Source organism: Anser brachyrhynchus, assembly GCF_964034855.1.
Source record: "Anser brachyrhynchus genome assembly, chromosome: 6".
Classification (NCBI taxonomy): domain Eukaryota; kingdom Metazoa; phylum Chordata; class Aves; order Anseriformes; family Anatidae; genus Anser; species Anser brachyrhynchus.
The window spans coordinates 20,616,393-20,638,690 of NC_137700.1; the positions used below are offsets into that span (position 1 = coordinate 20,616,393).

Below are 22,298 nucleotides of genomic sequence, written 5' to 3' on the forward strand. Positions count from 1 at the left end.
TCTTCTTCCCAGCATCTTCGCACTCCCTCCTCACATGAAGCTCCCAGTGCTCCTCAGGCGCTGGGGCTTGGTGGTTCTGCCTTGGTGTAGTCAAAAAAAAAAATACACTAAATAACCAGGGAGTTACCTGTTTTTTGAGCAGTTTGGTGGACGCCACCGCTCCCCTTCTCCTAGGGACAGCACCTCTGCTCCGTCCTCATTTCCTACCAAGCCACTTCCACTGCTGCCCAGGGATCTGCACGACACCAGCACAGCCGTAGCCTTTCACGATATAAACATTTATTTATAGATGTACAATTTGATAATTAACTCTAAATCAAGAAATGCAGCTTCCAGGAGCATCCGTTAGGATCTATGCTTTCCCACTTGTATTATCCACGGAAATCTACTCGAAAAATCCGAAGGTTTCGGCGGGCAGGCTCTGGGCGAGGAATGCCGTTTCGCAAGACATTCAGCACCTCTTGCAAACGTGGTTTTTCTTTTAATCCCCCCACCCCCATGAGCTCTGTGTGGCCGTGCCTCGATTAAGAGCTATTTCAAAATGCCGTGCTTCCACCCCATGCCTTCCAAAGATGGAGGTACCATAAAAAAAAAAAAAAGGAGGAAAAAGACAACTTTTAAAATCAAGTCCATGTTGTGGTAGCTGTGGAATAAGGCTTACAGTTGACGGGAGGGCTGATGCTTTGCAAAACAAATAGCCAAAGACAGAGCACACGGACTGCTATTGCTGAAGAAAGGAGCCCAACTCACCGCTTGATCTCCCAGCCCTCGCACCCACCGCTGCTCTTTTGATCAGCTCCCCTGGGGTGCTGGGGGATGGCTCTCACAGGCAAAGCCTTTAGGCAAAAATTAACCGCAGGGGACGAAAAAGGCTCCAGTTTATCCCGCTGACCTAACTCCGCTCATTCGCTTCTCAGACGGCTCACAGCCCTGAGCACTCTCATCCAGGTCCTGCCTGACCAAGCCAGCAAAGCCGGGGCTTGCGGCAGCACTGAGCGGCTCTGAGGGGACTGGGTGCAGCCACTGATGTCCCCCCAGCAACACTTCCTTCAGCAGAGGCAATGCACAGCTCCGTTTTGTACAGACAGCAGCACTTCACAGGACTCCCCGAAGAAACGCAGGCGACAGCGCGCCACGGCCACGTTGCAAACAGGAGCGCTGCTGGGCGAGGGATTCCGGATGCGGCACAAAATAATTAACAAAGGGACACAGCTCGTGGAAAGCCCTGTTTACAGACCGAAAGCTGCACACTGATTACGAGGCAAAATTAAAAGCAGACAAAAAAAAAAAAAAGGTTACACACAGACATAAACCGAACAACTGATGAACTAAAACCATCCAGGACAATCCTTTCCTTCGCTGAATGCGGCTCCAGCGCTCAGTTGACCTGCGGAAGCTTCTGCCAACGCTGCAAACCCAAATTGCAAATCTGGGCAGTTTCATTAATTGCTTTTCGCCCCCTGCAGCTTTGGAAATGCTTTTATTACAACCCAGAAGGCAGGCGTCAACATCCCCAGCCACAGAGCGCCGCTGTCCTCGAGAAAGCAAAGTGCAGTAACCACAAAGTGATTTTCAGCTCCGTGTGCCAGGCAGAGTGTGATACCCCGGGAAGAGACACTGCCCGCTTCCCCGTTCGCCAAGCTGGGCAGAGAACAAAATAATTTAATCATCCAACCCCTGCATAGTTTAAAAGTACAACATATATACAGCTATAAATTAATTCTAAATAGATTATACTTCTTTTTGTTTAAAGTTTTATCACCAAATTGTCCGATTTCTCTCTCCAGCGCAGTCACGAGGGTCTCCTTTTGCTTCATGGCTTTGTGGTTGGGTCTCTCACCTTACACGCCACGCGCTTGTTCTGATGGTTGTGGTACCCTAGGAGCAACCAGGCTAGTGGTGCTGGAAGGGGAGGAGGAGGACGGGCAGCTGTGTTTCCTGTCCTAATTGCTGCCTGAGACGTCGTAACGGCGGAGACGGGCAGAGAGAAGAAAGAGGGCAGTTGTGCGTTGCTAATTCTCCGATTCCATTTTAATATCAGGTTTGATTCCTTAAATACAAAGTCCGTCACCTCAGTGCACTTCACCAAGAGTCTTCAGGCATTTCCAGTCTGGGAACGAAAGCGGTAAGGGTGTGAGTCCCGCAGAGCAGCACGGCGCGCCGCCACCCCGCCGCTCCCCGCCCGGCCCCGCATTTCGGGAGGCTCTGCTCAGACCGCGGGCACGCAGCGGCGCCGAATTCCTCCTCCTGAAGGAAGGCAGGTGGGTAACACCGGGCTGGCGTGAAAGAGGAGGCGCGGTTATGAAAACAGGAGTGGGAGAAGCGAGAAAAGAGTGGTTCCAAAAACGGGGTGCAGGCAAAAAGGGCCAAACGTGACCCCAAGGATTTGCTTTGAGGGCCTTCGAGCTTTTAGCCATGCTCCGTGAGGCAGGGAGGATGAAAACAAAGAACAGCTCCACTGCTAAACCTCTTTACTCGTGTCTGGAAGCCAGGTAGCTGGATGTCCAGCGCCCCCAAGAAGTCCTTGTAAGGCTCAGTAGTGTCCGTACAACTAAAACTTGGTGTGGGCTTCACCTTCAATTTCTTTTGTACAGAAACTCTGCTTTCAAAAGGTTGCGTGGCTAGATGGGGGCACCCTCGGAGCATCTGGTAGGTGAAACCAGCCCAGATAATCGGGCACAAAAAGGACTCCAGGCTCTGCCCAAGTGTTCCTGGCTTTCATCAGCTCCCCGTGACCCAGCACTCCCGCCTTCACCTGCGCTATCCGGCTCGCCCTAACCCCAGCTCTCCGACCCGCCTGTCCTCCAGGCTCCGGCTCGGCCCCTTTTGTTTCCCCATGAACACGAAGCTGCTTCTACAACCTGCCGTGAGCTCCAACCCTCTGCTTTGCTCTCCTTGAGTGTCAGGGGAAGGCAGAGGGGGGCAAGGAACATCTGTTTTCTACGAGTCCATTCCCGGTCACCACACTTCTTTAGTGCCACGGGTAACGACTTTTTCAATAAAACAGACAATAAAACAACAAAAAGGGTTCATTCAAAGGCGGCGGCTGGCTGCCGCGGCTGGGAAAGGCGTAGCGAGATAAGGAAAAAAAACTTCAGCCAGCTGAGGCGCGCGCGGCCGCTGCATCAGGCGCGCAGTTGACAAGAGCTCGGCCGAGTCGCCAGCACGCCCGGGGCTTTGCTTTGTTCCTAGAGAACCAACGCCAGCAAAAACAGCGAGCTTGGAGAGAGCCGGGGTGCTGACATGCAAACTAAACAGAATTATCTCCCAGGTCAGGAGTGCAGGCTTGACAGAGGGGGGTGCTTCCCCCCGCTACGTGCGCGCATCCAGAGGAGACTCACGAAGACTTGTGCCTCAGAGATTTAAGTATTAAAAGCACTACTGCGCCGTGCTCTGCCGTCCCAGGGAGCGTCACCAGCTCGTACTTAGAGCTCCGCCGAGCGGGCCGGCAGCGACTATCCGTGCAGGGAGGCCTGTACGTCTGACAGTCTGCTACAGCTGGGGGTGCCCATCTTCTGCGCTCGCTGGTACAGCTCCGAGTCCCCGAAGTAGCGTGCCCGGTACAACAAGCCTTCCTCTGCAAAGGGAGAAGCGCGGCGTTAGGAGCACGGCAGGGAAGGAGACCCCTCACCTGGCCAAGTCCCACCAAGCACGGGGAAGGAGAAACGCGGAGGCCCATTGCTCGGCAGGCTGCGAAATGTGCCTACACGGTGTTAAAATACAACTTCAGTGTAGCTCAGTTGTTTTTTTCTCCAGCAGACAACCCCCTCTGCCCCTGAGCCCATGCTACTCACTCTGCTGTTTCTCCTTCCAGCAGTTATTTCGGAGGTTGGCAATGTAGTCGTCCTCCACGCTCCTCTCCACGTTCTTCAGGTTGGTGCCTGTGTACTCCTCGGCGAAGTTCTCAGACACGTAGTAGACGACTTTCAGGTGCTCTGTCACTCTCCTGTGTGTGTGACCCACGGACCTGGCTCAGGAGAGAAGTCAGAACAGCATCAGACACCTGAAGGGCACGGCCAAAGCCTCGCGGCTCCCCGTAACGCGCGGCACGCCGTGAACCACATGCATCACCCCCATGCGCCCACCGCCTTGGAGCTCAGGGGAGGAGAAACCTTTCTGGTGGAAATGAAGCAGCAGCACAGGGAGGGACAAGCCGGCAGGGAGCCCCACGGCTGGTTCCACAGCTCGGGGTGCGAGCAGGCAGCAGGGCAGAGCAGAGGGCAGGCAGCGATCCCAGCCGCCCCCTGGCCAGACCTGGGACCCTGCGCTCTCCCCTGGGGATATCTGCCACCCCCAGCGGTGTCAGCTGCCCCCGGCTCACCACATGCTGCTGCGTTTGCTGCTGCAGGAACAAAATGAGATCCCACTCCGCGCTCGAGCCTGCACCGACGAGTACAGCAAGCACTTTCTGGAAGGAAACCTCTCTTTACCCTAACCCTACCCCCTCGGATTTGCATTTCAGACAAAACTGTGTTCTTATTTTCTCCCCAGCGCTCCGGCAAACCTAGAGACACTCACTGGGGCGTGTTTGCAAGCCGCAACACAGGACCTGTGCCCAAACACTGGATTCATCGGGAACGGCTCCAGCTGGAGACATGCCCAAAGTCTCCCATAATAAATACCAGTTGGCTGCTGCATCAAACACAAGCCTGACTCCCGAGCCAGGTACAAACACCAACTCATCCGGCTCGCCCTTCAGCCTGCGAGCAGGGTGCACGGGAGCGAGTCAAACACTCCCGCACGCTCCATCAGGGTCCAGCACTCTGGGACGAATGGGGGGTAACCCCACAGACCGAACAGCACCCAAAGCTCTCTTGCCACTTTTCTAGACCAAGGCAGCGCTTGCTGGCAGCTCAGCTCGCTGCTTTACCTTTCGGGACAGAGCCCTGATGCCTCCACAAGTCTGTATTCTCCTTCTGTGTAAAGCTGAACTAAGGAAGCTACAAAATGAGCCCTCAGAGGAGAAGCTTTCTGAGCTCACAGAGCTTCAGCACGCTGCTGGAGCATACTGAAAACAGGCAGGGGCAGAAGAAACCAGAAACCTGCTACCTGGAGGCAGACGTGCAATTTGGTCAGGCAGATTCGGTGAGGCATTGCTGAGCAGGGTGGCACTGACCTAGACGGGTCTGTCAACAAAAACTTGATTTTTGGAAGAGGTTTACAAAGGGAACCGAGTGACAAGTGTTTCTTTACAACTCTGCCATTCTTAGCAATAGCTTCCTAAAAACAAGGGGCACTAAAACCTCCCCGTGCCATTGAAACCTCACCAGGTTCAGCAGCTTGCCTGCGGCGCGCTGGGTTCGGTGCAGCGAGCTCGTTTCCTGCCCAGGAACAGCTGAGCTCAGCATTTTTTCCTTTGCCTGAGTGAGATCACAGCACCGCCTGCCGGCACAGGCACAGCACGCTGCTGCTCCAGCTCCTTCCGCCTCACCCAGAAAACACCACCGAGAGGCCAGGGCAGCTCATTTGCTTCTCTTGTCCAAACCCGAAGTGGGAAATCGGTTGGCTTGCTGCCGCCTGAGCACAGCGAGGCTCGGGGGTGATGTTCCAGCTGACAAGACTGGAGCAAATCCCTGCCTGCCTCAGAGCTGCCCTGCGCTGGGCACCTTCTCGCCCCACAAAGCACCTCCTCACCAGTGTAAAACCAACAAGCAGAGACACACACGGGCTTAGTTTCATCGCCCTCAGCCGCAGAAGTGACATCCCAATACTCCTTAGCCTCTCAGAAGGACCCTTAGCTGCGCCTCGCTCCAATTTGCTCTGTCTTTTGGCTCTCAGCGCTAACGCCAGAGTCCTTACCTTGAACCCGAAAGCCGAGCTGGGTTTTAGAGCATTTAATGTAATCGCCAGCAAACACCGCCGTCAGTGACACCCAGCAGGGCCCACGGGCCATAACCAAAGCCACCCTCTGCTGGCCTTCTACCTGCACATAGGAAACTTGCACTGAGGGTGCGTCAGGGTTCTGGCAGGAGCGATGCACGCAGCCAGAAATCACTCCTGTTCTCTGCTCCTTGCTGGCACCACAGGGTGACCGAGAACAAAAACTCGTTTCATTTGTCAGCAGTGAGCAGAGCAGGGCATTTCCACAGGGTCTGGAATGAAACCGCACTGCTTTTGCACAGTAAACGTCTGGCCCTAGATATTCCATGGCAAGATCAGAGCTCAAAACCAAGGGATTTCTCTGGGAGTGTCTTTTATTCCCCCCTGCTTCTACTGCTCTGCACTAGATGTAAACCCAGCCGAGGCTTTTAGGATGAACAGATCCGAATTTCGTTTTTCGTACCCCAATTTAATTCTACATCTCAGCCCACTGCACATGGATCTCAGTGTACCCAAGCAGCCCTGCTGGGCTACAGCTTCTCAAAGGCATTTACTCCGTCCCTCTCCCATCTAGCTGCAGGCTACAGAAGTTCCCCGTCAGAGCCCCAGTCCGTCAGGCCAGTGAGCACCCTCCAACAGACCCTTCCATCCCAAGACCTGCCTGAAAACACGGTGGCCTTCTCTGATGTGTGAGACACCTGGGAGCAAGAGCAGGAGGAGATAAAGCAAAGAACTGATGGGAAAAGCAGAGCGCCCAGCTCCCTACCCCGACAGCATCAGCCAGCCCTCCAGAACCCACCCCGCTTCAGTAGGTTCAGAGTAAGGGGTACTAACGGCCTCTGGCTCAGGCTGTAGGGAGGGCTGGAGACCATCATCTGGCTGAGAGCAGACACGATGATCAGGATGAGGATTGGCATCAGCTGGACAAACAGCCCGAGGCCACCCTGCAGGAACAGAAACGCACAGTGGAGCATTGTAGGCAGACCCCAGAGCATCGCTCTCCCTCCCTCCCAGCCCCAACACAGCCTGAATTCCCCTGCCCAACATAGGCAGCGGGCTCAGGAGGCTCCCCAAAGTAACTGGGAGAAGTCCGGCCGCCCACAGCTCTCCTCCAGAAAGGACAGCCTGACTCCGCAGGTCCAAATGTCTCCAGGTTTGACTGGAGGGGACGGGCAGGGGGAACCTGGTGAGCAAATTTCAAAAGCCTCACGCCTGTACTTTGTTTGCCTTCGTTTGACTCTGTGCCCCGTGAGGCTCCCATCCTGCTCGTGCTGGTGAGCAGAACTGGTTTGTGAAAGCGCTCTCCCCTCCTCGGGGTCAGATGAAAGAAATTCCCCCTCCGCCTCACCTCTGAGCTCCCTCTGCTTCTGGCAGAATGCGCTTCCCCCTTTAACCTTGAGAAGAACTACTCAGGAAGTTCTCAGTTTTTCTTTCTTTCTTTTCCTTTTTAAGTATTTTACTGGCTATTAAAAGAGCAGGGTTATGTTAAGTCCCACATTCTCATTTCTCCAGGTCAGAGGGCTTGGAGACATATGCAGATTCTGTGACGGAAAACCCCAAAATAGCTCAGGCTATAAGGTTTTTTCCTTGGTTAATTACACATCACAGACCAAAAACACCCCATCTCGCATAGTGAGATAAAAGGGAGAATGGGTACGTGCTGGGAGGAGCCACGTGTATCCATATTATCCAAAAGCTGGATCTGCCTTTTAAAATTAGAGAATGAAATGAGAGAGGAAATGTTTATTCTCTGCTAAAAACAAGTACGTTTTACTGGTGTCATCTCATTTCGAGGTGGCACAGATTCAAGAACACACCAGTGTTTTCCCTGCTGGAAGAGAGCTCTGAAAGTCCTGGGAGAGCCACCAGCAGTAAATTACAGAGTGAAAATTCTGCAGGCAGCTTGCTTCCCACGACTCCAGCTTTCTGTACCGGGAGGTGACAACGAGCAGGGCTATTGCACAAAGCAGCCCCGCCAGCTCGCTGGCGATCTGTGTACTGGAAAAAACATTCAGGCTCCCGGCCCCTGCGTGCTCTCCACTTACATCTCCCTGATGCTCTCGCCTGTCCTGCCTCTGGTGGTAGGTGTACCGCATCCTGCCGTTGCTGTACACGTGGACGTTACCTGCGAGCAAAAGGAGAACGATACAAAGAGGTCAGCGCACGTAAGACGGTGCTGGCTGGCTAGGAAGCAACCACAAAAGGTGGCTACACTCCATGCCAGCATCACCGATAAAAATGCAACTCTAAAAGTTGGCTGTGTACTAAAATGCAGGACAAGAAAGCGTCCGCTACCGCGGGCTGTCATGGAGGGACCCCAAACAGCTCACCAGAGGTGGCTGCAGCAGCTATGGCACTCCCCAGGAGACTGACGGTAGCATTCATACAAAGGAGTTTATTTTTTGATTAATACCAATTGGAAAAAGAAAAACAAATCATTTTGTTAGTTTTTCCACCTTAGAAGCAGCTTTTCCTCGTTTTAAATGTCAAAACTACAGCTGAAGAGGGAGACCAGCTGCAAAACTGCTCCTGAATTCTCGTGGGACAGTGAGGGGAAAAAAAAAAAAAAAAGAAGACTGAGCAAAAATAGCAACTCGCAGTTTTTACTGGAGTAGCCCTACCTTTCTGAAAGGCAGAACAGGAATGCTGCAAAAGGTTGCAAGATGCCTGTGCATCATTTTCTTTCTAACGTTCAATCCAACCTAGTAACAGTTAACATTTCCAGCATGCAGACAGACTGCTGAACTGGGGAAGAAGTCCACCTCTGCTGGAATTACCTGCTGGATCCCAAGTTCTCCAAGTTCCCATCTGAACGATTTAGAAAACCCTAGGCGTTTGGGTCATTTGTGAGGGAGAGCTCTCATCAAACCCAGCTGTGGAGAGGAACACCGCACTCCAACCAATCCTCGCCCTGCCCAATAAATCCCTACTACACTGTGACTGTCAAAAGGACCGGGTCCCTCTCAGGAGATCGAGGTTTAACGTGCTTACTGGAAGGAAATCCACCACCAAAGAACATGTTGAAGAGGTCCTCGGGGGAGATGTCCGCCTCAAACCCGCGGTGGAAGTCTGAGTGACTGTGTCCGTGCCGAGCAGGGTTGAGCTTCTCGTCCCCGTACTGGTCATATTGCTTCCTCTTCTCCGGGTTGCTCAACACCGCGTACGCGTTGCCAATGGCTGAAATATCGACAGTAAGGAAGCAATTAGCTTCTTTCTTCTCGAGATAACGCGCTAAGCCCTGCGAACAGGCACGGCTCCCCTTCCTCAGCACCCAAATGAGATTCTCAAGCAGCCACGTCTTCGACAGCACAGCTCTCGTACCCGGCACGCTGCTTTGGCAAACGCTGGCAGAAGGAAACCACACCAAGAGACTCAGCCTTAAATTAACTCAAATAACGAAGCTGTGATACGGCTGGTATGGGTTCTGTGCGTGTTCCTAGAGAAACCCTCTCAGGTGAATGAAACTACACATTGCTACGCAAACACTGGCAGTAGAGCTGCTACGCATTTCATTTCATTAAATCTGTTATTTCTTTTGAACAGCTAGTCCCAAACCATTCAGCCATAAGCGACTGTATAGGAAAGTACGATTTCAGTTGATGAATTTTATTCAAAAGTAGCATTAAGTGCACTTGATGTCATAGCCTAAAACCAGAACTACAAAGAATTTAAGTACAGGGTACATCACTGAAAGAGACTTTAAGATCCCAAGTAAAAGCTGGTGAGGAGATGCTGGCTAAAAGCTGTGTCAGCGAGCTGTGAATTTCAGAACTTCCAGGTTCCAGAACGAAGGTGCTTAATTACAGGGGCTGTTAACCACGCCTGTGGAACCGAATCCCCCCGGTTTCCCAGCTACCTCTCTGCAGCCTCGGACATGCAGGGCCTTCCAACCAGACAGCCCGCTGGCCCCCCGCCTGTTTCTGGGCTCCTCTCCCTGCACATCCCACTTTACCACTTCCCCTCGGCACCAACCCACCCGAGAGCCTCTGTACGTGACTGCAGAGCACATCCCTTCTCCTCCCCGTGTCGCACGGAGGTGAGGAAGTTCACAGGACTGGGGCTGACTGGTGCGTTAAAGGCAGGAGCAGAAGCAGCAGGAAAGGGGGGGATACGTGCCCTTTGCAGGAGATTAACTCTAAGATTCAAAATTTTCCCAGCAGTGAGACCGAGGTGTTTGGTTTCTTCTTGGACTAGAGATTTGGAGAGTGAAGGATGTAATGTCAATACGCTCGTTCTACGTCTCGGTTATAATTAGGGCACACACAGCAAACGTTGCTACAAGCCGGGAAGGAAGCTAGACCACAAGGACTGGCTCCAGCACACGAGCCTGTCCTTTCACACCATGCGATTAAGCAATGAAAATGGGGCAATTTAGGATCTTGTTCATCGTCTAGCCTTCTGCTGACCAAGCTACATAGAAACACCTCATTCCCAGTCAGGGTTTTAGCTCCAAGTAGCTAGGTTCAGCTCTTTCCCCAACGTCAGCCAAAGGCTGTGATGCAAACGTGGTTCAACACAACTGCAGCCGCCTGCAACCGCGGCCTGGGACAAGGTCCCAGGACAAGACCTCACGTTTTATCAGCTGTCACTGGGAAGACGAATGTCAAGACTTGAGCTAACGCACCAACGTTAGAAAAAATTAACTCAAGCCCTCAGAGCGGTGCACGTCTCCCCCGTCACCCTCTGGAAGGGAGCAGCTGGACTTTGGCGAGCCCTGCAAGCCGGCAGCTCTGCTGAAGGCCGGGAGGTCCAACGAGACGAGGCTGGAGGATAAAGGGCACCTTGCTTAACGCACGGCTTCTGGCACGTAACTCTTGTCAAAGCCTTCGGCAAACATCGTTGTTCAAGATTAGAGGTGAGGAAACCTGCCTTTCGCCACTTGGCGAGGACTGACGGATAAACTATCGGCCGGCAGCTCACGGCACAGGCAGATGGCTGCAGATGCTCCCTGCTTAACCTGGCCCCTGCACTAAAAAAGAGTAGCTGAGGGTCAGCTCGCTATCTGCCAACAGCAAGACACTTATCAGTCACGGATTTAAGCCTTAAAAGGCTCGAACAAACCTTACATAAGACTTTTACTGCTGAAATTTGTCCACTTGGAGCTCACCCCTCCCCGCACTCGTGGCACGCTAGCCTTGCTCCCTGCTCCAGCAAAAGTCTTGGGCATCTCCCTCCCGAGATGGCCAGAATCAGACCGTGGTATTTAAATGGCTCAACGCTGTGAAACGGGCACAAGAAGTTCTGTGCTTATCTCTGCGATAACAATCAAACCTCCCCAGCCTGCAGAGGAACGTGCCGTGCTGCTTCAGCTCCACTGCACCCACCGTGCTGCTCAAAATCCCACAGGCAGGTGCCACCCAGGTGAAAAGCCTACGATTTGGGTACGGGCACCTAGGGAAGTGCCTGCGGGGCTGTTTTTGGGGATTACCGTCAGAAGAGGCCTCACTTTACTCGTGAGTGGAGCAATTCCAGAGCCAGCCCAGGGGAGCACAGTGCCACGATCACCAGCCTGCTCCTTTATTTTCCCCCACACGGCTGAACGCAGTTCTCGTGTGACTCTACTGCATTTATTCTAGCAAAGGGGATTTTCCTGGCCCACAGGCAATTACACAACCGCTCACAACCACGAAGCAAAAGCTCGGCTAAGCGGGCTTCCATACTCCTCCTGCTGAGACTTCTGATGTAAGATACGGAAGATGAGAAATAAAGGAAATGAAAAAAATCATGAGTGCTAGAGAATTAGCCACCTTCCCTACAACCTCAGAAGGGCAGAACTGCTCCCAGATGGACACAGATGCTTAAGCCGAATTCTGTCTGTTCCAAGCAACAGCATTTCTTCTGGAAAACGACTCCGGTTTTAAGCTGCCTGATTGCCCAGGAAACATCCCTGCTGCGCACGCAGAGGCCCTGCGGATCAGGCTCCGTGGCAGAAAGGAAGCTCCTGCGGGCCTTTTTGAGTTCTGACGGGGCTCGGTTGTACAGCTGGTGTAGTTTCACCCAGGAAACGTTCCCCTGGCATTTCTACCCAGGAATTCCATGCGCAGCCCTTCCTGATGGTCAGGCACAGCGAGAAACCTGAAGGGTTATGGTCTGCCTGAAACGCTCCACAAGCAGGAGAGCCTGAACACCACTTCTGCAGATGAGTTCCCTGCCACGGAGCCCGTCCAGCAATATTCCTCCCGGAGGATTCAGTTCCAGCAGCCCCGTTGTGCTCTCAGTATGTGGGAGCTCTCTGGGAGATGTGTGTGTAAGACAAAGGGGCTGCAAACACGACAACTGCCTCTGGTGCTGCCCAGCTCACCGCGTTTCCGCCGGGGCTGTCCCTAGGAGGGGAGCACCAAGCACCTGCCGTGAAACCGACCCCGGGGGCTGTTTCAGGCTCCCGGCACACTCTGTCCACGACACAACCAGCTCAGAATGAGAGACAACTCTGCTGACAAGAGCTTTATTTCTCTCCGCCTGAATCATGAGGTTGTTTTTAGGGAGTCCTTGCTAGCCCAGCTCAGCAGCATCACCTGATGGCTGTGGGTAAGTCACGAGGGTGGGAACGCACGTTACCTTTAAAGGCCTCCGTAGCCCCTGGCGCGTGGTTCTTATCCGGGTGAAACTTCAGCGCGAGTTTCCGGTACGCCTTTTTCAAGTCCTCGTCAGAAGCTTCTCTGTTGACTCCCAGAATTTCGTAGTAATCTTTGCACTGCTTTACCCTGCCAGGAGAAAAGACACGGGCAGTGAGTTCTGGCCACGAGAACTGCTTTGCCTCGGATGCGTCGACTCCGCAACGTCACATGCAGCGCGGTTTCGACCGATGCTGCTCAGTGAACTCTGCTTTACTCATCTCTGATTCCTCAGAGGTGACCCACTTTTCTCACGTGCTCACCCGCAGCGTGCCTGCGCTACTGGCACACAAACACTCCTACGGAATGACTCAGGCCAGGAAAGGTGGAAGAGCCTCTCCCTGGGCAGCGCTACCACAGGCAGGAGAACACAACCGGCAAACAACCTCCAAAACATGAGCATGATGGATCTGGGGGTGCGGGGATGACAAATGGCAGGCCAGGATCCGGAGGACTGCTGTTTTTTTGGTGTTCCCCCGCACCTCCTCAGACCCAGTTCATTCAGACTTAAAAACTAACACTGGCTGAGCTGGAGAGGGAGCAGCAGGCACTGCCCGGGCCTGCGAGCAGCCCAGCTCACACAGCGTGCCCTCCACTACAACGCCTCCTTCTCACAGGACTTGGAGGAGACAGAGCAGAGCGTGCTGGATTTGTGGACAAACGGGTGGCGCAATTAATCCACCCGGAAGCCAATCAGCCAGGGCGGTCCTTGCGCAATTTGGACCGTACCCAGTGCCTTACACTACGGTTATAAAGTGAGCGTGCCTACGCTTCGGTCCTGTGACTGCCAGCGTTTACAAGGGGCAGAGCTGGACAGAGAGCAGCTGGAAGGGTGCTGGGAAGAGGGGCGATGGATAAATGTGTCCTGAGAGTTGCCAGCAGGAGCTTTAGGAGCATCCTGCGCATCTCTCCCAGCAGAGCGAGGGGTCCTGCGGGGGGTTCTACTTGGCTGGGCTCTCGGCGTGACCGCGGGCAGCAGCACAGCGGGACGAGGCTGTCCCCGAGGCCCCCGCAGCGCACGCACCTCCTGACGGCATCCGCCTGGTCCCGCGTGTAGCCCCGCGGCGCCTCCCCGGCCGCCTCCCCGCCGCTGCCCGGCCTCCCCTGGGGGCTCGGCGGCGCCCCGGGGCTGGGGTCAGGGTCAGGCCGGGCGCCCGCTGCCTGCTGCTCCTTGTCGAGCTCCTCCAGGAGGGCTGGAACGGGAGGGGGGCGAGAATTAAAGAAATTCGGGGAAAAACAAAAGAATTTGGGGGAAAATAAGTAATTTCGGGGGGAGAAAATTAAAGATTTGGGGGGTGAATTAAAGATTTTGGGGGGGGAATTAAAATAAATTCAGGGAAATTAGATAAATTTGGGAAAAAATAAATAATCTCAGAGAAAATTAAAAAAAATGGGGAAAATTAAAGAAATTCAGCAAAAATTAAAAGAAATCCAGGGGAAATTAAAATAATTTCGTTGAAAATTAAAGCCATTCCAAGAAAATTAAAGACATCCAGGGAAAATTAAACGAATTTCAGGTAAAATTAAAAGAGACCCGCTGAAAATTAAAAGAAATTCGGGGAAAATTAGAGAAATTCGGGGAAAATGAAAAGAAACGCAGGGAAAATTAGAGAATTTGAGGGAAAATGAGGAGAAATGGAGGGAAAATGAACAAAACTGGGAGGAAGTTAACGACCCCCCCCCTTCGCCCCCCACCCCCGGACTCGCTTTCCCAGCACCCCCCGCGCTCCTCAGACATGGCGCACGCGCACTCCCCGCGCAGGCCTCCCCCCCCGCTCCCCGTCCCGTGGCCCCCCCGGGCCGCCGGCCGTGCCTCACCGCGGGCGCGGGGCGAGGGGTAGAGGCGCTGCGCCTTCAGCAGGAGCCGCCGGGCCCGCTCGGGCTGCCCGGCCTTGGCGGCCGCCAGCGCGATGCCGACGCAGCGCTCCGCCTCCTCCCGGTTCCCCTCCATGGCGCCCGGGCCCGGCGGGCGGCGCCGCCTGATGGCGTCACCGGCAGGCCACGCCCCCTCGCAACAGACCACGCCCATCGCGACGAGGCCACGCCCCCTCCCGAACCACGCCCCTGCCGCTAGGCCACGCCCCCTCCCGTATTGCCCCGAGTAGGCGCGCACTGCCGTAACCCCACGGCGCCCCACAAAAAGCACGCAGCTGCAGCACGTTGGTTAAATCCGAGCTCGTTAGGGGAATTAAGGGGACAAGGGAGGCCCGGCCCCGCTAGGGCCGGGGCAGGGTGAAGTCCCAGGCGGTCTCCTGGGCGCACTTCCACATGGCGCGCATGAGGCGGGTGAAGCCCATGTCCTTGGGCTTCTCCAGGCCCCGCATCAGGCGCTGCTTCATGATGGCCACGAACTCCTTGTTGCTCAGCTCGCCGTTCCCTGCGGGGAAGGGGATGGAGGAACACGTTACAGGTGCCCGCAAACGCGGCCACGCACCCCAAACCCTCCACAACACCCCTCGGAGGGCAGCAGCCCACCCCCGACCCAGCACCATGTACCTCAGAGGGCAGCAGCCCACCCCAAACCCACCCGCAGAGCTTGAAGTCCCCCTCACCTTGGGGTCCCACAAGAGCTGGTCACACACAGCAGCTCACAGCGGTGTTTAAACCCCAGCCCTGCAGAAACAGGGCCCGGCAGCAGGGCACCGGCTCTTGGGGACAGAAAACCCACCACAAAGCCAATGCCCAGGGCATGCACTGGAAAGAAACTGGGCATGGAAGAAATCTGAGGGGCAGCAGCCCCCAGGAAACAACCCCCCGTGCCGGCAGCTTCCCAGATCAAAGGGAGGTTATATTTAATGAATGAGTTTCTCCATTTCAATTTTTTTTTTTCTGCATTGCATCCAAATGCAAATCGGGGCAGGGAAACTCCACTGAAATACCAGGAGGGGAGCAGAACTCCCCCCAGCTCTGTGGGCTTTTGATGCATGCCTATAAACAGCGACAGAAAGCCCTGAGCTCTGTGCCTGCTTTTCCACCCAGCACCTTCCTGATGGCGGATTTGTCAGGCAACCACAACCAGTTCCCCCCTCCCCCCAAAAGCTTTGCTATCAAAATATTTATCAGACGCCACGTGTGGATGCAAATTGAGAACATTGGGATATCCTTGGATTCACTCTGAGCTCCAGTCTGATCACCTGATCAGAAAACGCCACGGAATAAAATACAATAAAATAGATGCAGCAAAGGCACAAGGCAGCAGGTGGGGCTGAAGCCAAGGGGACTGCAGCCACGGGGCAGGGCTCGAGACGGGCACTTTTCTGTGCTCGTGTGTAACTCAGCCAGCCACCAGCACTGGGCAGCTTCCGTGGCTGATGCCCTTTCCCTGTATTTCTCCTCCTCAACTCTCAGGGCTGAGAGTGCCACGGGAGGCTGTTCACTCACCGTCACAGTCGAAGAGCGCGAACACCACGTCGCACACGTGGTCGGAGAGCTCCACCTTTGCCACCGTCCTGGCCACTTGCTGCATGGTCACTGCAAGAGAGCAAGGGCAGGTGGTGAGCGCGGGCCAAACCCCCCAGCTCTGTCCCCATCCCGTCCAGCACCAGGCTCCTCGGAGCCTTCCCCTCCCTACTGCAGCAAACTGGGGTGTGGAAGGGCTGTTGGCAAGCACCAACACGCTTTGGGTTCGAGATCAATGTTCAAAACCCTTAGGTGATGCTTTTTATCCCCCCCTTTGGTTACAAACTCAGAAGTGTCAGCGTGACAGCAAGCACCGGGTAGGAAGCTTCTTAACCTCTCCTGGTGGTTTGATTGAGGCAGGTCCTGCTGATAGTGCTGCAATAATGAGACTCTGAAAAACTACTACAACAGGCTGGGAATAATAGTATTAATAAAATACTAACAAACAAGAGCAGCTTTTCCATTTAAGCAACCCAGGTCCAGCACAGACTCGGTGCCACCCAGCTCCAGTGCTGCAGGAAGAGCTCATGTGGTACCTCCCGTCAGCAGGCTCTGCAGCAAGCAGGCAGGGCTGACCTTGCTGCAAGATCCAGAGCTGTGAAATTATTTCACATCCCGTCTCCCCCAGCCTCTCGGCTGAGCTCCTCAGCAGAGCAGCAGGCAGGAGCTGTAGGCATGCCTCTAGAAAAGAGCAATCTGTGGAGCTATCAGTCTGGCAGGGTTACACAGCAGATTTTGCTGCATAAAGGGAAAAAAACCAAACCCTCAGGGGGCTGGGTGAAAAAAAGCTAGGGAGAAACCCGGTTTGCTTTGTAATAGCATCACCCAGACCCAAACAGAAGTGTCTCAACATTGCACGGGTATTCACAGCTTATCTACACTTGTTTCTCAGCTGAGTTTTTCCCCAGCAAGACCTTCCACCTGCCAGCTCGAGGTTGCAGAGGTGCTTTGGCACACCTAGACCCCGGGAAGGATAGAGGTTAAGTGCTGTAGGCCATCTCCTAGCCCAGGCCAATCACTTCAGCCAGCAGCAGCAGTCTGTATTTCCTCAGATGGCAACACTGAATTTCACAGAAATCTTCCTTAGAGGTGCTGGACCAAGCCCTGACGCCACTTTCCTCCAATGCACGTCCTTCCGACTACAGGGCGTCGCAGACCAGGTAAATAAAACCAAAGTGAACTACGAGTGCCATTTCTTTACCGTTTTGGAAAATGAAACAGGTGCTGTCTGGGGAAACACCTCACAAAACCTTTTCCCAGTTTGGATTTTTTGCTGGCTTCATCGATCTGTATGCAGGGAAGCCTCCAGGATTTGATGCCATTAAGTATTAGTTTTATACCTTGAAGGGTATCTTTCTTCTAAAATTTCAGGTGTTACAGTCTTACACTAGTTCCTTTAAGGAGCCATCCGAGTATTTTATGCAAGTTTAGGGTACAGCAGCTCTGGTTTTCCCTCCAGTGCCCGGAAGCACACCATGAGCAATGCCCCACGGAGAGCTGACGAGCAGGGCTTGTCTACGTGCTGCACAAACAGGCCAGAGCCAGGCCGATGGCAAGCTGCAGGTTTCTCTCTGAGATTAATCATTTGGCCAAAATAACAGGCTGATGGTTTATCTCAATTTACCTGAATGCTGCATTTCCTCCTGTTGCTGAAGTGCCCCTACAGCAAGGCATTCAAAGCAACCTCTCCCACAGCCTCACCAGCTCGTTTCAGCGACGGTCCTGACTTGTGAGGCTGAAGCAAAGGCTGGGCTGTAGCTCTACCAAGACCAGCTTGCACCCTGTGCAAAAAAGTGCAATTCCCACCCTCGCCACAACGGGGGGATAAGCGATGAATTCGTCTCCCAGCCTGCTGCTAGCTGGAAGCCCGGGCAAGTTTTCTAAATGATGCTAAGACAATGACAACTGTTGTGGTGCCAATAAAAATCAAAGATGGACTAATGACTAATCTGGGTGTTGTTTTACGGGTCGTTAAAATACACTTTTACCATCCTCTTTAGAAGACGCTAGCTTAATTCATCACAGAAGACGAGTTGCCCAGCTCTAGCTGCTCGGTGCCATCCATTTTTTCCTGTTTCATTTTAAACAGCACTTCTAAAATCCTAATAATCAGTTTGCTACATTAGGTTAGCAGCAATTTATTTGACACAAACTACCCTTTTTTATTTCCTTCTCCTAATAAGATGAGCAATTGGTTGCTTTTCACTAAGCAACCCTACAAGAACTTGACTTTAGGAAGGGATGCAGCCCATTTATTGCTTATTCAATTTGTAGGTGAGATGCCCAGGCTAGGTGAGCGTGCGTATGGGGAACGTGCAGTGCACAGACAATTTAAGCATAGGAGCACAGATTCCTGCTGCAAAACCCAGGCGTATCGCTGCAGGTTAATTTGCAGCTTCATTAGGACCCCAGTAAAACACCCTTCGTGTGGCTGATGCTGCTGGAGCACCCACACTGAGGCTTTTTCCCAGCTGGGCTTTCTCCCCCCTGCTTTACATGGTGTCAGCATCAACCAGACCTTGCCCTGAGGCTTTCCAGAGCTGGTGGGCTCCTGAAAGAAGAGAGCAGCCCGAAACCTCCCCAGGCTTTCCTCCTCCAACCACAGGACTCTTAAGAGCAGTGGCTGAGGCTCCAGCACAAGTTCATTAATCGCACGTAATTAAACAGCAATTGCACTGATTTACCACCTGCATGTAGACCTAAATACTGCAGGAATACATACTCCGTGACCGGGCAGTTGCTAATTTACTGTAGGTGCTGAGAAAATTAGATTTGCTAGGCTATTATCTCCTCACGGCACACTGCAGAAGCAGCAGCACATCCATATTTCATGTGCAGCATTTCTTGCTCATTTTTACTTCTAAATGAAAGGAAAAACCCATCGGGTTCTTTTTTAACTTTAAGCCTTAAGATGCGATGATCTAAAGGAAAGAGCACAGATGATTCCCCGAAAAGTCAAAGCTAAGGAGGGCTGTGGACACACACAGGAAGAGATGTGACACATCTGGCTCCCTTTGCAATTCCACTGCCCCAAAACCTATCCATGCCTTAATATCCCCCCAACAGCAACAGCTGGGCAAATAACTTGCTTCTGACACATTTAATTTTGCAGCTGCCTACATACATCAGCTTTGACTTCTTAGTAGACAAGAACTTCCACTAAACTTAAAAAAACCCACTGTTTAATTAGATACCATTGTCTTCTGTGTTCTCAGAGTATTTTATAAGCAACACTTCGAAAAGAGGTTTAGACAAGAGAGGCACGCCTTTGTGACAGACCCAAGCAGCAGAGTTGGACTTTTTTTTCAATGTATTGTACATTTAAAATAAGTTTGTTTTAATCAGCACGTCAAATCTGGTAACACAGCTGTAATGGCTTAGCCCTCAAAGGAAATACGTGATGAGATGATAGGGATTGGTCTGGTCAATAAACCACACCACGACCAAACTCCCCAGGAAACACCCAGCTCTGAGGTTATTCAGCCAGCTCCTTGGCCACGCTCGCTCTCTGGACGATGGGTTATCTGAACAGATGTGCTCTGGAGACTTTAACACTCAGACAAGGAACTTAACGGGCTCCCAAGGTCACAGCCAGTGAGAAAATTCGGGTGCCACTACTCGCGTTTTAGAGCACAAATGCAGCATTTGGCTCTTATTTCTAAACAAAGCCCCCTGCTTTTGAGCAAAGACAAGACAAGGCTTGAGCAGTACCCCCTGGTCATGGAGACCCCTATGGAAGAGAGTTTGCAAGAAAACTTCTTACAGCTTGTCATTTCCAACAACTTTTTCAAGTGCATTGTAAAAGAAGAAAAGATGCTGCTCCCAAGACTGGGGTGATGAAGAACCCCTGAATGCTTGGGCTCCGGCACCAGAGCCAGTGGTGTACCCACCAGGTTGCTCTGCAGCTGCACACATCTGACCCGAATGGTTCTGCTGAAGAGCAGTATTGTGCGTAGGGACTTGTTTTAGAGGGTGACATTGGTAGCAGGGTGACGGTTGGACCAGATTATCTGAAGGTCTTTTCCAGCCTTCATGATTCTGTGTTACACTGATGAGAGGCTAGAGCCTGAGCTGGAAAACGTCATGTGGAATGTGTGGAACAAGGTAGATGAGGCTGCAATTTGCTAGGTCCTGCATTTTGGCCACCTAACCTTACCCATAAAAGTGGCCTAGAAGAAAGCGGGAGAGGGACTCTGTTAGGGAGTGTGGCCATGGAACCAGGAATAATGGCTTTGAACAAATGGAGGGGAGATTTAGATGAGATGTGACGTGAGGAATGGGCTGAAGTTGTGCCAGGGGAGGTTTAGGTTGGATATTAGGAAGAACTTCTTTACCAAAAGAGTCGTTAGGCATTGGAATGGGCTGCCCAGGGAAGTGGTTGAGTCACCATCCCTGGAGGTCTTGAAAAGACATTTAGATGTAGAGCTTCGTGATATGGTTTAGTGGGGGACTTGTTAGTGTTAGGTCAGAGGTTGGGCTAGGTGATCTTTGAGGTCTCTTCTAACCTAGGTGATTCCGTGATCTGTTCAGGCTATGAGCTTTGGCATTTTTCACTATACGTAAAATGAGGGAAGTATAAAACCTGAAATCCCTCTTTATCCATGCACTGCAGAAGTTAAACCTCTCATCACAGAGGAACTGCGGTCTCAGGACATTTTTAATCCATCAGACTGGGCTTGTTCAACCCCTCCCTAAACCCAAATACAAGCTGTGAACCATGCTGCCTGCCTCTTGAGTTTTAATACCTTTATCAAGCGAGGCTCCAGCCATGTGGTAAAAGCTCAACGCCGTGTCCACATCGTTTATGTTCTTCAGAAACGTGAAGAAGCTCTCCACCTCCTCAAACGTCAGCCCCTAGGATGGAGAAAAGAGGGACTTAGTGATGGGAAAAGGAGACTGTGACACTGCTCAGGTAACAATTGACAAAGGGACTCAACCACACGAGCTTGCAGCTGGGGTCCAGACACTGCTACAAGCAGGTTCGTGTAGGCAGACGTGCCCGAGTGAGCTTTGCTGCTGGTGGCAGGATGCTGCAGGGCTGGCTCTGTTTGCTCTATTTTACTTGTGCAGTTCTTGGGCTGCGAAATGTGGCAGCCGACTGCATTGACCCCTGCAGCGGGACCGCCAGGAGCTGCAGCACCCGAACTGCTCCCTCACGGCAGGAATAACCCCCCAGCCCTCCTCTCCGGAGTGATACATCAGCTTGTCAAGGGGAATTCAGGCTCAGCCTCCTCCTGTACCATCTAGTGGGAGATTGATGTACTGAGATACTGAAAATCCTGACTGCATAACACAGCGGGGTTCCATGGTCCGGATGGAAGAGAGCATGCTTCAGCTGGGGCTGCCAAATACTAATTTATATCATCTGTTGTAACCCTGCTCGAGCCGTTCCCAACGACTTCCAATCAGGGGAGAAGCGACCTATCTTTTTTTTTTGAAATATAAATCACATTTTTTACAATCTTCTCCTACAGACACGGTGCCTCTGGAATTGTAAGCAGAACTACAGACAATTTGCAACCTACCTAGGAGTATTTCAGCTCATCCCTGTCCTCAGCGAAACCAAGCACGTGGCAGCGCATGGCTGACACGCTGCAGAGCACACCAACAAGTGCAACAGCAGGCTTTGTGAGCGGGATTCATGGGTCCAGACCAAAGAAGATGCAAAGTGCACACATGGACAACGTATAGGAAAAAATCCCCACTCACTGTACAGGGAACTGTCTCCAAATGTAAACCTGCTTTCCAAGCGGTGTGCTAACAGCTGTATGGCAGAATGTAGTAATATTTTTCTTCTGCTAGGACAATATATCACATACTTTTGCAGAAGATAGTGCAAAGATTCTTGTTTTGAACAACATATCTACAGGAGAAAAGAACTTTGCAATTCAGATACCCATCCCAACATCTCCCTGCTGAGTGTGGGACTGAGCAGAGCACTACGAATTTGGAACCCCTGAGGGAACCAGGATCGCTGTGGCCACTTTCAGGCCAGCAGAAGAAATTACACCCTGACTTACCTGATCAGTTGAGATCTGCTGTTTGCAGCAGTGGCCACAAGGCACCCCAACCACCACTATAAGCAAAGAGCCCAAGCTCAGCATTTTCCTGGATTTTCCAGCAGGAAATGGCAAATATCGAGGCCAAGCAGCATTGCTGCTCATGCAGAGTGGCGCCTGGTTTAGCACTGTGGTTCCTGTTGTTTCAGCCAGCAACAGGAAAAGTTTACATCCTTACATATGTAAATTTGTGGTCCTTGTCACCAGTTAAAAAGCAAAAGCCACAACATACGGAGGCATCCTGCTATTCTAGGCTTTTATGTGGACACACATCCTGAATCTCCACAGCAAAAATCTAGCTGGTATTACGAAATTCAATGTATTATCGACGAATTTGATCACTGAGGCTGGCATCAGCATCTACTCCTTCCCAGTTACAAAAAATCGGAGAAGGGGATGGGTGCGG

General features: G+C 52.5%; 2 protein-coding genes across 6 annotated transcripts in view; both read right to left on the reverse strand.

Annotated features, from left to right (window-relative positions):
* Positions 1–262: 262 nt before the first annotated feature.
* On the reverse strand, positions 263–14,585 carry DNAJB12 (DnaJ heat shock protein family (Hsp40) member B12). Of its 2 annotated transcripts, XM_080598381.1 has the most exons (9): positions 14,253–14,584; positions 13,459–13,627; positions 12,379–12,524; positions 8,812–8,997; positions 7,866–7,945; positions 6,655–6,764; positions 3,795–3,967; positions 3,426–3,577; positions 263–2,110 (listed from the first exon to the last, which is right to left on the reverse strand). In XM_080598381.1, exons 1-8 carry the CDS (start codon positions 14,461–14,463, stop codon positions 3,456–3,458), a joined length of 1,197 nt encoding a protein of 398 aa, XP_080454507.1. In that variant the 5' UTR covers positions 14,464–14,584; the 3' UTR covers positions 263–2,110; positions 3,426–3,455. The 2 variants fall into 2 exon arrangements, with proteins under 2 accessions (XP_080454507.1, XP_080454508.1); XM_080598382.1 differs by having other exon boundaries at positions 263–3,577; positions 14,253–14,585.
* A 9-nt stretch (positions 14,586–14,594) lies between these two features.
* Positions 14,595–22,298, reverse strand: part of MICU1 (mitochondrial calcium uptake 1) — a 97,026-nt gene continuing 89,322 nt past the window's right edge. For all 4 annotated transcript variants that reach the window (XM_080598373.1, XM_080598372.1, XM_080598374.1 and 1 more), the window contains 3 exons: positions 20,579–20,687; positions 15,816–15,905; positions 14,595–14,811 (listed from right to left, as the gene is read on the reverse strand). In XM_080598373.1, the coding sequence (XP_080454499.1) occupies positions 14,651–14,811; positions 15,816–15,905; positions 20,579–20,687 (360 nt within the window). In that variant the 3' untranslated portion in view covers positions 14,595–14,650. The remainder of the gene's footprint in view (positions 14,812–15,815; positions 15,906–20,578; positions 20,688–22,298) is intronic.